The sequence below is a fragment of the Pseudonaja textilis genome, chromosome 2 (genome assembly GCF_049901715.1).
Source record: "Pseudonaja textilis isolate UNSWEBS1 chromosome 2, rPseTex1.2, whole genome shotgun sequence".
NCBI classification, from domain to species: domain Eukaryota; kingdom Metazoa; phylum Chordata; class Lepidosauria; order Squamata; family Elapidae; genus Pseudonaja; species Pseudonaja textilis.
In genome coordinates this window covers 49,121,993-49,136,819 of record NC_141991.1, presented here as the reverse complement: position 1 = coordinate 49,136,819, position 14,827 = coordinate 49,121,993, and the positions used below count along the sequence as shown (strand labels likewise).

The 14,827-nt window shown below is 38.4% G+C and overlaps 1 protein-coding gene across 1 annotated transcript; it reads right to left on the bottom strand.

Annotated features, from left to right (window-relative positions):
* Nucleotides 1-358: 358 nt before the first annotated feature.
* Nucleotides 359-14,354, bottom strand: DNASE1L3 (deoxyribonuclease 1L3). The gene is made up of 8 exons (XM_026721320.2): nucleotides 14,148-14,354; nucleotides 10,565-10,653; nucleotides 8,951-9,034; nucleotides 7,399-7,511; nucleotides 4,914-5,026; nucleotides 4,649-4,806; nucleotides 1,645-1,741; nucleotides 359-686 (listed from the first exon to the last, which is right to left on the bottom strand). The coding sequence occupies exons 1-8, from the start codon at nucleotides 14,277-14,279 to the stop codon at nucleotides 588-590; spliced, it is 885 nt and encodes a 294-aa protein (XP_026577105.1). The 5' UTR covers nucleotides 14,280-14,354; the 3' UTR covers nucleotides 359-587.
* Between the last annotated feature and the right edge of the window lie 473 nt (nucleotides 14,355-14,827).

The window sequence follows — 14,827 nt, the reverse complement described above, 5'->3', positions numbered from 1 at the left end:
GGAGTTCAAGGATATCTAAAGTCATCATTTATTTCAATTATTATTTGGAGATGGAACGTGTTGGCTTGGTTCACACATTTTGAGCCACAAACTCCAGGCTATGTCTTAGCAATGTATGAACCAAGCTGCTATCTCAGTACAACGGAGTTTATGAAGATGACCTTTGGAATGCAGCCTAATATGACCTTTTCTGACTTCAAACTGGCTTTGTGTCTGCAGAATTTGAACTTTGCAAAAAGAAATTATGCAAACACATCTGTTCTGGCTACTTAAATTTCTATGTTTATATAAGGTCAGATATGGAACAATTCTGAACAAACTGTTTCACCAAATATTTCATGTGATATAAACTAAGAGATTCAAATTAATCTAGATTGTTTATTTTATGAACAAACAGCATTTCATTCATCTTGAATATTTTGAATATTCTAAAGATATGGGCTTTGCATTTTTTTTTGTTAAATATATCATAATGTAGCAAAATGTCCACAAAAATGACCCCCCCAAAATCAGCTTTTCTCTTGTGAAAATACATTTTTGTGTTTGCGTGTTTTAAGCTTGACTAGAATGACATTTCACTGGATTTATTATACAAGAGTTCTACAATATCTGGTTGTTCTTCCTGAGGAACGTCTGGTTGTTCTCAGCTGGAATTCTACTGGGAAGTGATCGCTCACTGCTAAGGCCTGTGAAGATATATATATTTTAAGTTAAGAGACTATGTTTGGCCATCCGTGCACTAATACATATCACAACTATTATGTATAAAGTTAATATTATGATTTGTAGCTGCTATTCATTGTTGTTTTACAACAAACATGAAGCAAAGATACTTCCTCTTCCTGATTATATAAACTCCAGACTTTGCTATACATTTTAAGAAATTAAATGAGAGCAGAGGTACCCATCTATTGCATAGACCAGGGGTCCCTAAACTTGGCAACTGGCAAGGAATTCTGGGAGTTGAAGTCCACAAGTCTTAAAGTTGCCAAGTTTGGGGACCCCTGGCGTAGACCATATTTCTGAAGGTATAGAAGCAGTTGGTTGTTAAACAAACACAGTGATTGTTAAGAAGGTTTTTTGGGGTTTGGCGGTGTTTTCAAAATGGTCACTAAGCAACCATTCATAAATCAAGGGTGGTAAAGTAGTCTTAATTTTTCTGAAGACGAATTGGTGATATTTAGAGAAGCAGACACACACACACACACAAATTGTGTAAAAACTCATAGGCCAAAATTTGCCTATAGATCACCAACTCCACCTACACAAACACTTGCTAAGGCGAACCGGGAATTGTAGCAATTACAGTTCCAACATACTGGGAGGTCAGTGGGGAAGGCTGCTGTAGAAATAGGAATTCTTGCTTGCTTCCACTCTCACCGCATCTTTGCTCATAAGAATCTAATCAGCATCAATGGAGGACCAGTAGTGGGAAATTGCTTTACTACCCATTGCTTTATTTTCCCTTCTTGGTCTACCTTGGTCTTAGTTCTTCCCTTCTTCTTTCCTGGTTGATCCCACTTCCATTCCTCTTTCCCCTTTGTTGCCATAGATATGTGACCACAAGTCCTGGCAGGTCCCAAAGATAAAGGACCTCGAGAAAGTTTCCCTGGAGCATGCATCACCCAATGCTTCAAAACAAACCTGTTCTTCAGTCATGGAGAAGGCACTCTGAAAATCAAAGATTTTGGCTGAGCCCAGCGTGGTGGTATTTATAAGCATCTCTCCATGGAGCACAATCCTTTACAGTGAGAGAAAGTGGGAACAAGACCATGGCATTAGTAACTACCTAAGCACCCCTAGAAGAAATATATTGCAGAAAAGGTTGCATATAGTGGAATGCCAATCCTGGGCTGGATTCTCAAAAGCACCAGTGGCCTGCAGCCAGCACTTTGACCCACTGCTGCACTGCAGTATCACAAGCAGCTGGGGAGAATCTCTCATCTTCTGGCTTTTGTTTTTTTCCTTGTATCCTTTGCACATACGAGCATGAAGGACTGGATTTTTTTGCTGAATTTAATGTACCTTGATCCAATGGAACTGGGCTGGGTAATAGGGCTGCAGTAGGTTACATGTGCCATTATATAAGATAGAGAGAGCGTCCTGCCTTTTTTTTTTTTTTTACTAGTTTTCATTCAATTGAATAAAATATAATTTATTTTGTATAAATTATCCAGGATAGTTCTGGAAGAATTTTCAGCTGTGGAGTGCAGTAGTTTTGTACTAATATAATATGATGGTCTGGATCTACAACCTTCTTTGAAACAGTTTGCACCCTCACTGGTTGTCCCATACTTTTATTATTATATGCCAAGAGAAACTATCAGGGTAGAGCTCGTGTGAAAATCATGTGAAGTTCATAATATTTAGGTAGAGTTACAAGGATGTAAGCCTCATTAGACCTAGACCTTTGCCATGTCTACCTGCACAGGATTTCATCAGCTTCATGAAGAGTAGATTTGTCAACCATCTTTTTTATGTTTAATTATTAGCTGCCCAGAGGTCAATGGGATAAACATGTATATGGTAGTGGGGATTCCCTCCAGATCTGTTACCTAAGAACATATTTGACCAGATATAAAGGAAAGCTGCCTTAATTATTAAAAAGTTGGAATGCATCCTGATCAGCTGGTTTACTTAATTCCATTCCTATTCAACTTTTAATTTTGGGGAATTCCTAGATCAACTGGCAAAGTCCACAAAACTGGAGGAGCACAAGAACAAGTATAGCTCTTTTCTTCAAAACAAGGAGGGCCTGGTAAATTACAGAGCGTTAACTGGGTAACATCCTTGGGAAAGAATGCAACAGTTTGAAGTGGCTAACACTTTAGATGAGAAAAAGAAGATTCAGAAAGATCTGGATGGGCTTGAACAGAAATAAACAAGATGAAATTTAACAGAAAAAATATTATGTCCTATATCTGAAGGAAAATAAACCTTGAAAAACACGAAGCACAGAAGTACTTTGGCTATTGGCTTGGCAGCAGTATATGTGAAAAGTAGTACATGTGTTTTAGTATCCCAAGTTGATCTATGTGAGTCAGCAAATGTTATCCTGGGGCGCATGGAGTTCAAATCATGGGATATAATTGCTCTACTCTACACTGTCTTGGTCACACCCCACTTTGAATGCTGGGACAAGCATGTGTAATTAGACATCAACAAAGTGGAACAAGTTCAGATGAAAGCTATCAAGAAAGTGAGGGAACTGGAAACCAAATTCTTTGAAAATGGTTAAAGAAACTGGGTATGTTTATATAACAGAAGAGTAGACTAAAGAGGGATAAAATGAAAGCTGTCAACCAGCAGAGCAGGTTGTGTCATGAAGTGATATTTTCCCCTTCGTTAGAGAACTTCAGAAAGAGGCTGGAGAGAATTTGCCTCAAATGATAACCTGATAACTAGCCACAAAACAGTTTTTATAGTTTCACATAACAGTTGCTATAAGGTAGAGAAGGAAGTAAAAGAGATTACTTAGGGTTGATTTAGGGTTGAGGTTTGGAAGAAGCAGAATTGGCTGGTGAATCATGTTGGACTAGGCAACTTTGGAGCTGTTGTCTGTTCTAGACAGATCCAGGACTTCTGAAATATTTGTGGGTGAGCTATCAAAAGTTCACTGAAGACAGATGGAAATACCCTCTGCTATGCAACCAGCTGGAAATACCCTCTGCTATGCAACCAGCTGGAAATACCCTTTGCTATGTAACCTGATCCAGGGGACATATATGTACTAGAACCATGTTCCAAAGAAAGATCAAGGAAGACAATATCTAGATAGCTTATTCTAGGTAGTAGATTTAATAAAGGTACAAAGTTTTCTTTCTGAAAATCAGAAAAATTCTTTCAGACAAAGCTGGCAGCTTTAGTTCCATTTTGCTGTATCACAAGACGCAATACGAATTTACTTGCTAAGAAGCTGATTGGTGACCAACCTTCTCACCCTAGTTTTCTCTCATTAGACCAAGTAGCATTGGAATAGTTCCACCATTTAGACCTCTGAGACAACCTGCTCTCAGCTAGACATACTTATGCCATGAGAGGATGCATGCTACCAGTTAGGAAAGGTTGAATTATGGCCAGCCAGCCAGCTGGCCTCCATATCTTGGTCTAACTCAATTGGGGGGAGAGGCTACCATACTGTAAGTGAGTATGATCCTGGTTAAAACCTTCTCACAAAGGATGGGACTTATCCACCAAAACAGTCGAAGTAGGGAAGACGGGCCATATTAAATGGTTGAAACAATGATGTGAAGAACATGGATTAAAAAGCAGAGATTTCCAAAGTTTTCTTGAGTGTGTGTGTGTAAAACACTTTGTTGCATGAAGACTTTTAGGGTGCATATAGTTTTAGTGTTCCTTGCTTCAAAATGATGGGTTACCATGCCAACCACTTTTGATAGTCAAAGAGAGAATGGGAGGCCAAAACTGGGGGCTGCAGGCAATCTGGGACTATAGATTGTCTATTCCTGCCTTATATATAAGTTAGCTAGCTTGATTCTCACTATTTTCATGTTGTCTTCATCTCCTGCGATGATGATCAGCTAGAGCTTTGCCAATCTCACAGGACAGGTTCTTTTCATACTGCAAATAATAGGTAGTATTAGTAGATGTACTGAATGGAATCGAATGAGTCAGCCTGAAACATTACCTGTCATAGGGGCAGTGTGTTGTTGATTTCACAGTTGTGTCGCTTTTATCATCAATTATCCAAACAAAGTCAGTCTGATTTCGTAATCGGATATTTTTCCACTGCTTCTTTGCCACATAGTCACAGCCAGCATTGAAGTCTCCCATAAATACAAAATTCTTTTAAAAATGAGATACATATATTCAGATAGAGCTGCTAAATACATAATACATAATACACACATGAGAGAATATTGGCTCACTCTGTTGAGCTGGCCTTGACTAACCTTAGTGTTCCAGCGCAACTTGACATCCAGAAACACATCGTAGAGTTCATCAATTTCTCGTACAGCCATTTCAGGCATTGTGTGTATTGGGATGATCACAAATTCCATGACCACTTAACCAACAAAGAGAAGAAAAATGATGGATTATTGGCATTTTTAAACTCACAGACTGAAGAATTAGACATTTAATTTTCATGGACTTGAACGCAGAGATAATTTGCAAAAACAAAATAATTTTTTTGTGGCCCTGCCAATTACTTTCTTTCTGATTTTCCAGTCTCACTGTCCCATCCCTTCTACACTGAAGAATTACTTTTAAACTGGCAGCTGGTGAGACAAGTAGGGTTGTAAAAGGGGAAAGAAAGCAGTTCAGCCTGTTGTGACAAGAGTTTCATTCAGCTGTTCTGCAGAGATGTCCCATGATGTCCCACCACCTGAGTCAGGAGAAAGCTCCAGCACTCCTCCTACCACACCACCCTCCTTGATGCAGTAGCACCACTTCATGCAACTGGGTGTCTTTGAAATGGAAACAGAAACAACCCCAGTTGCAAGTTGTCTACGTAGAGCAACAGCTAGAGAGTGGTCAGTTAGAGGGGCAGTCTATTCTGGAAAATGGACTCTTTGGTGCAATGAAATGGCTGCTGAATTACTTGAGAACAATGCAAAGGGCTTCACTTCAATTTGCCATTCTCCTGATCTGCTTTTCAAAGCTCCTGTCAGCCTTGGAAGTCATATTAGCACCGGAAGCTTCCATGCTGCCACATTCCTGTGCCTGGGAAATTGGGAGGGGGGATTTCATAGAGTGGATGTAGTTAGACATAATAGCATTCTTCTTTTCAGTCAAGGTCATGGCACCTGGTTGAGGAGTGGTTTAGAGGATTGTCTCCAGTTGGGATGGATGGTGATTGGGCCATGTGATGGACTGTGGGGTGCAGGGGATGGGTTTTTGATTTTCAATTGTTGGGGGAAAACTTGGAACTCCCAAATTCGGGTTTTCCCAGATGAGCCAGTATGATAATTCTAATAAAATGGAACTTTGAGAAAATGCCTGTCTCAGAGTTTTGGTGTTGGTGTTTGTTTTTCTGGAACGCTGATAGTTGCTGCTTCAATTTACCCAATAGTGGGTCTATCATTATTTTGGATATAGTATGGATAATCGCCAACCTACGACTAGTCGTTTGGTGACAGATCTCCCAAAGCTATGTATGATCTGGTTTAAAAGTTTCTTTTGGACGCTCAACAACTGACCCACATATACAGCCATTTGCATTGCCTCATGGCCATATGACCATAATTTACCACAATTTTGTTGGAAATTGATGTTTACTTCTGGTTTCTGGAAAAAAACGGTCCATAGCAATCACTGGGTTTGCTTAATGACTGCCATGTTCACTTAACCACTGCTGCAAGTAAGGTCATAAAATTGGGTCTGATCATATGATGACCCGCTTTAGAATTGTCAAAACTTTCAACCATAATTGCCAGGCACAATTATAGTCATAAGTCAACAATTGCATGTATTGCCTTCTAAAGTGCAGGGACACACATGCCTTAAGTGTGTGGACCAACTGAGGTGTTTTTGGCTTGCTCTTTCTTTTGCCGCCTTAAAGCCCTTTAAAAAAAAACTTGTGATTATATCAATTGTGCTTGCTGGAATAATAGTGACCATAGCAGATGCATCAGACTGGTCTAAACACCATGTTAATGCAATGACCTCTGGGCTACATAGAATCCTCCCTCTCCACATGTACCCATTGATTTCTGCCAAGCACCTCAAGATCACCCTACTGAAACAAGGTAGTTTCTGCAATTTGGACACATTTTTTAGAATTGAGGCTCAAGGGTGAGTATTTGTCTCTTGGAAGACCCCTATCCCTATCCTTAAACAAAGAGATGGTATTCAGCAGGTTCTGACCAGGTCTGGAGAACCGGTAGTGGAAATTTTGAGTAGTTCGGAGAACTGGCAAATACCACCTCTGACTGGCCCCATCCCCATCTATTCTCTGCCTCCCGAGTCCCAGCTGATTGGCTGGGTCTAATTTTGTTGCCTTGCACAGGAGAACGGAGCTGGAAAGCAGGTTAGGAGGGAATGGAGATTTTGCAATATCCTTTCCCTGGAGTGGGGTGAGAATGGAGATTTTACAGTATCCTTCCCCTGCCATGCCCACCAAGCCACACCCACCACACCATGCCACACCCACCACCCCATGCCCACAGAACAGGTAGTAAAAAAATTTTTAATCCCTCCACTGCTTAAACACCTCATTAAAACCAGGTTGGAAGAAAAGGCCCTTCTTTGGGTTTTGGGATAGGGCCTGTGGGAATGTTGGTGGTTTGCCAAACAGATATTGGTTAGAAGAGCTCTTAGCTTTAAAGATCAGGGATATTTCCGGATATTCCAGATCTCAGGCTTCTCCAAGGATCCCATTTCTTCTGACTTTTAACCTTTGAACAGGAAGGACAAAGTACATTAACTGTATCTAACCTGTTCTTGGAGCGTTGAACAAAACAACAAAAGGTTCTCTGGAAAAGGCATCTTCATCACCTGGCTGTAGATCAGGATACTGATAGACTTGCTTCACACAGACGCTATCCAACCTGTAGTGTAAATTAACGTATTAGTAGAATCTTACTGTTTCAAGGGTGAACATGTTAATGTTGATGATTTTAATGCTGTCTTTTCAATTTAAGGTGGCCAATAGGACTTACAGAATAAAAAAAATAGGTAACAAAAATTCTTCGTATGGTTAACTTACAATCCTAAAACAATTGAATTCAATAGAATAACATCTAATTAAATTAGGTTAGCAAAAATATTTGGTATAATTAGATCTAATATCTGACGGGCTGATGCACATGGGCACTTGAGCCTAGGCTAAATTGGCTGGATAGTTTATCATTTAATATTCACAGAACCCATTCACAATGTTACTTGTTCATTATTAACTGGCTTAGAGTTGTTATAAAACTAAGAAGGTTTTTTTCTTGCCATCTAATGAATATCTAGGTTTTCACATCCTCCTATGGCGCCACTTCCAACTTTCTTTTCAAGAAGTTTATAGTCAGTAGTCATTAGCTATTGTTGCTAAGTACAGCAACTTTTTACACCTTCCCTATCTTAGCAACTGCAGATGAGCTAGATTCTGCTACCGACAATGATGTTTCTTTTTTGTTCCTCTGAGAGCATGGTGCATTAACAGAAATTCAGTTTTCCTCCCATGTTTTTATTTGATTTATACTGTTTTAACAACTTGGCTTATTACTGCATTTTATTTGTCTATATTTGTATATTTGTAGATAGTAGATAGAGATAGATAGATGACAGATGGATAGATGATAGATAGATAGATAGATAGATAGAGAGAAAGACAGACAGAGACAGAGACAGAGTAGATAGATAGATATAGATAGATAGTGGCGAATAACTATAGCTCAGGTGTAGAATGAGGGTGAAGGTTCATTCTCTGAGTATGTGGGTTGGTTTTCAAATGTTTCATTATCAGGCTAAGTAACATCTTCAGCAGAGTTTAGGGGATGCCAATATCAGTGTTCTTCTGCTTACAAGGGCTTCAGGTGTGGTACTTCACAAGCAATACCCTCAACAGACACATTGACCTACAATCAACCTACGAAGCCCTTAGAATCCAAACCAACCACACAGCTAACCAGAGACAGTGCCGACCTTCAACCAACCTACACAACTTCCCCACCAGCAGTTTACCTCCCAATGATCCTGACCTGATGTAATCTCCTTATCACAAGGCCCATCACAAGACCCTCACTTGACACACCCATGCCTGAAGCCCTTATAAACAGAAGAACACTGACCTTGACATCCCCTAAACTCCACTGAAAACGTTACTTAGCCTGGTAACAAAACGTTTGGAAACCAACCCATAAGCTCAAAGAACAAACCTTCACCTTCATAGACAGACAGACAGACAACCACTTCTGTAGCTGTAGGCCTCTGCAATTTTTTTCCTCACAGATTCTGAATAATATCTTCTATATTGAATGAAATTATGTAATCAACATACCTGTAGAAAAAAGCGTATTGCTCCTTGTAATGCCTTCTTCCTAATCGGTTACTGACCACATAACTGTATGCTCGTTCTGACCGTCTGGGAAGAAAAACGAATCTGATTTTTAATCTCTCAGATCCAGGTGGGCATATCTGCACCGCCCCCAACAGTTTAGGGAGAGCAGGAAGGCACACTGTCAGCTCCCCCCCAACTTTAGCCCACCACAAATATAATTTCTGTTCTTCTGCTTCCTGTCCAAAGTAGCCTTTTCTGGCTTGTACCAGTGTAAGTAGGGCAATAGTTTATTATCTTTTAGGGAACCCCCCCCCCACCCTTTTGCCAGATACTTTTTTTTAGCTCTTGTGCAAAGGCAGGAATGCCTTCCCCCCCACCTGCTCTTCAAGAAGATCTGCTGCAGCTTTTGCTCTAGGTCAAGGGTCTTCAAACTTGGCAAATTTAAGACTCGTGGACTTCAGCTCCCAGAATTCCTGAGCTAACATGACTGGAGGAGGAATTCTGGGAATTGAAATCCACAAGTCTTAAAGCTGTCAAGTTTGAAGACCCCTGCTCTAGGTCATCCTCAGTGGCATAGTGGTTATAGCACTTGTGTGTGGTGAAGAACAGCTTGAGTTTCAAATTTGATCCATGTTTTTAAATATTATTTTTCTTTTCTTGAGCCACCTGCTTTTCCTGTGTGCTTGGGAGCTGGGAGTAAAGTCTTGTAAACTCAAGTGACTGGAAAAACAAAGGAACCTTGCATGATGGACTTACAAAAGATTAGCCACTGAAAAGGAAAGTAGCTCAGGGAAGGAAAAATATTAATTTAAAAAATCCTCACTTTGGCCAATTTACAAACTGCAGCAGACTTTTAAGAAAAGCTGGAAAAAACAAGAAAATGTTTTTATTTTATTTTAAAACTGAATGTTGTACCTGCTGGATATTATGCACTTAATGCTTTAAATCTGTATGTGTACATTTCAGTTCACTTGATATAAATGTGTTCTTATGTGCATTTTTACAGTGTTATGTTCAACTATATTTGTACTCCTTTACTCAGATCTCTATATGAGGGCTGCATTTATGTCCATCTATGACAATTTAAAGGACTCCTTTGGAGGAAGGTATGAAGAAATACACACCTCACAAAATGGTTCCTTTCTTATGTTACTATCAGTTCCAACCTTACTCTTTGCACATTTATTGTATTCATTTATAGTTTTTCATCAAATTAAATATTTATAATTATGGTCATAAATATAGCTTTAGTTATAAATATTATAGTTATAAATATTATAAATATAGTTAAGGTAAAAACTGCTTGGCATGAGCAAATAAGCAACAATATAAATTCAATAAATAAATAAATAAATAAATAAATAAAGTTTAAAATGTGCATGGTACAGACTAATATTTCATTCTGTTCATCTTTGATCAATATTGGTTTTGTGACTCATATACATATCACCCTCCCACCTATATATCAAACATATATTGCCTTCCAGTAACAACGAGAGCAATAAGGAAATATTTACTCTAATTAGTGGCTCCATTCCAAATATTTTATCCAATCTCAGCCAAATCTGCATCCAACCCTGCCAGTTTTAATAAATCTTCATTTCTGCATCTTACCCATTTAGTTTCTCTAATAGAAAAGGGCATATTCTGTTCCTATTGTCCTTTATTTCCATTAGTAGCATGATATCACAGCGAGATATAATCTGAGGAGCAAACAAAAATGGTTTGTAAAGGCTCTGTGCTTGGCATGTTATACCATGAGAATTGTTGAATTAGAGCTCTAATTTAATTAGGATCCTAATGGTTACATTGCAGTAATAATGACATTGAAAAAAAACCCAATACTGCAACTTGACTGCGTTTTTTGTGGAGAAATGCAGGCATTTTTGGAGTTCATTTAGTTATATTTATTCATAATTTCAGTTTCTAAGCTGCCCATTCACCAATGAATGTTCTCTATGACCCCCATCCCCATTCCTTTGAGAATATGTCCCTTTCAATGAAGAGATTATGTGGTGGTGATGGTTACAGATGACATATAGGGGGCATATTGGTTAAAAATTGTAATGCTTACCAGGTCCTATACAACCTGTTATTCAGAGCTTTTCCTGAAGATGTTCCCTTACAGTAGTTGCCTTTTGGGGCTTCTTAGAAGAAGTAACAACTCCTGCCTGACCCTTTGCCAGGCCTTAAGAGGCATTTCCATGGAGCAGTGATTGGGACACCTACATTGATAACTACTCAGCAGTCTTTCCTGCTTAGGAATTACAAACTAGGAGAAGATCCACCGAGATCACTAATCCCAGATGAAGAGTAGTATTAAGAAGACCTGTTAGTTAAAATTAGAACATATACTTTGAGAAAATCTTAGTAGGTATGTAGAATCAACCTTGATTGAAATTCTGCTGCTAATCAGGATACAGCATACAATAGCTATTTTATTTATTTATTTTATTTATTTTGATTTGTCAATTGCTTACAAGCTAATAGGTATAAGTATATACATAGTTATGAATACATGAAATGGGTACATATAAGAAAAATAAAAGAAACAATAGGACAGGGACGGTAGGCACGTTGATGCGTTGATGCGTTTATGCACGCCCCCTACAGATCTCTTAGGAAAGGGGTGAGGTCAATAGTAGACAGTCTAAGGTTAAAGTTTTGGAGGTTTGGAGAAGAAACCACAGAGTCAGGTAGAGTATTCCAGACATTGACCACTCTGTTGCTGAAGTCGTATTTCCTGCAATCAAGTTTGGTGAGGTTAACCTTGAGTTTGTATCTATTGTGTGCTCTTGTGTTGTTATGGTTGAAGCTGAAATATTCATTGACAGGTAAGTCATTGCAATGTATGATTTTATATACCATACTTAGATCAGACCAAAGACGGTGTAATTCAAGGTTTTCTAGGTCTAGAATTTCAAGTCTGGTGGCATAAGGTATTCTACAACGAGTAGAGGAGTGGAGAACTCTTCTTGTGAAATATTTCTGGACTTTCTCAACTGTGCTTATATCAGATACATAATGTGGGTTCCAGACTGATGAGCTGTATTCCAGTATTGGTCTAGCAAATGTTTTGTATGGTCTAGCTAGTAGTGTGATATTACCAGAGAAAAAGCTACGTAGGATGAGGTTAACAACTCTTAATGCCTTTTTGGCTATGTAGTTACAGTGGTCCCTAGCACTTAGATCATTAAAGATGAGGTCCTTTACAGAGCTTGGATCATCAACAAGGTCTTGACTATTCAGCCTGTATTTTATTTTCTGATTTTTTTTGCCAATATGTAAGACAGAGCATTTATTTGAAGTTGCCATTTGTTTGACCATTCTGATACATAGTCAAGATCTTTTTGAAGGGTAGCAGTATTGTCTGTGGTATTGAACAGCTTTACATCATCAGCGAAGAGAACGCAGTTGCTCTTACTGTGATCATAGAGGTCATTTATGTAGAGTATGAAGAGAATTGGTTGAACCAGCTAGCACTGAGTGTGCAATCTATACATAAAACGTAAATTATAAGTACATAATTGTATACTCTGGACCAAGCTGGTGACATATTTAACTACTGTGTGGGCTTTTGATATAAAAATGTGGTATAGCTTGGGAATTTATGAGGGAGTGATGACAGGTGTTGGGTCATTGAGTTCACAGGGAAGACTTTTCACAGGCTGGTAAATTAGATTATCACACATTTTTAATTGATAGTCTGTGTTGTATTGATGAATGAGACTATATTGACTGTTTCCTAGTATGATTTGATTGCTTATTGTATCCTATGACTATTATTAAGTGTTGTACCTTATGATTCTTGACTCTTGAAAAATGTATCTTTTCTTTTATGTATACTGAAAACATTTGCACTAAGACAAATTCCTTGTGTGTCCAACCACACTTGGCCAATAAAGTATTCTATTCTATTCTGTTCTGTTCTATTCTATTCTATTCTATTCTGTTCTGTTCTGTTCTGTTCTGTTCTGTTCTGTTCTGTTCTGTTCTGTTCCGTTCCGTTCCGTTCCATTCCATTCTATTCTATTCTGAATAATGAATGTTCAGTGTCTTGGGTATGAAAATTCTACAAACACTACTCCTTGGCATGGGAATGCCATGATGGACCATTGCATACATACCTGGTATCCATTCAAGCACCGAAGCACTGCATGTTTACTCCATTAAGTATTAAACTTTAATAAAGCTTATTTTTAGCTTTTGGTTCCTCTTTCTTGGGATTCTTTCATAATTAGTGATCATGAAGGCCTTTACATTTCGATTAACAATCATATAATTGTATATGCATTAATGCTTTGTGGTTTTTTGGCTGGATTATTTGTTTGCTGTTGTTGATACCACCAGAGGTGCCTTATTTGAATGGGGCAGCCTTACCATTATTAAACAAATGACAATACTGTAGTCTATCTCTCTAAATTTAAACACATATACACGCGCACAGGATTGCAGCTCTGTTAATGACTAAAGATCCATAGTAGTATTTTAAATCTGCCTAAATCCAAATATTGACTTACTGTTTGCTGAATAGCCAAATGAATTCATTCTGTAAATGAACATTTTGGGCCATCCTTTAAAACATCACAACAATGAACCTGCATCAAGAGAATTATATACACAACAGCATATTTTATCCGTATTAGAGATTTGAAATTCATTATTTACTAGCAAAGAAAAACCATGGAAAGAAGCTGCATTCTACTTTTCCAGAGAAACACAAAATGATTCCAAAGAGAAGTCATTGCAATGTGAGAATAAAATACTGTGTTAACCGGCTCCTATCCAAACCTTTGAATGGTATCTAGTGTATTCAACTCTTTTCTTTTTCTCCCAATGGCACCTTTTGTCATGATAATTTTTTCTTAATGACTTCAGAGGTATTTTATAGTGACAATTAAACTAATGAAAAGTGGCAATATCTGAGGAGACATTGGAAAATAATGATTTTTCCCTAAGAAATCAAATATTTCCATTATCTTAGATAGTTTTTAACAGCAGCATTTGCAATTAAAGTCTTGTTATCCACGTAGTTTTGATCTGGTGCTGACTTTCTGGGGTAGGTTTGTTGCTAAAATCACAGATTTATTAACACTCAAATACACATTACTCTAAATTCATCTATATTAATATGTAATCATTGAGTTGAAAGCCTCCCCCCATTTAATCAACTCAACCCCAAGAGTGAATTACATACCTCTACAATAACCTCTATGATTTCTGAGTTTCTTCTCTTAGATTCTCCAAATGATCTCACGTTGAAAGAGCAGATTCTTAGGCTCTGAACAACCTGCCCAAAAAAGAGCAGGAACAGAAAAAAATGCAGCATCTTTTAAGCTTTGCCAAAAGAGAATGCAGTTTGATGAACTTCTCTCTCGTTTGCAATCACGCTGCCAAAAAAAGGTAGAATTTATAACTATGTCCCTTTGTGACCACTATGCAAATTAAGAAACAGCCTCTTAGCTTCACTTACACTCCATTCACTTCTCTGTTTTCAGTTTAAAGTCAACCTCAGTTGAGGAACTTAACTTTCTGCCCTGTGAGGATGAATAGAATAGAATAAGCAGAATTGAAAGGGGCCTTGGAGGACTTCTAGTCCAACCCCTGCTTAGGCAGGAAACCCTACACCACTTCAGACAAATGGTTATCCAATCTCTTCTTTAAAACTTCCAGTTTTGGAGCATTCACAATCTCTGGAGGCAAGTTGTTCCACTGGTTGATTGTCCTAACTGTTAGGAAATTTCTCCTTAGTTCTAAGTTGCTTCTCTCCTTGATTAGTTTCCACCCATTGCTTCTTGTCCTTCCTTTAGGTGCTTTGGGGAAAAGCTTGACTCCCTCTTCTTTGTGGCAGCCCCTGAGGGTGACCTGAAATGGAAG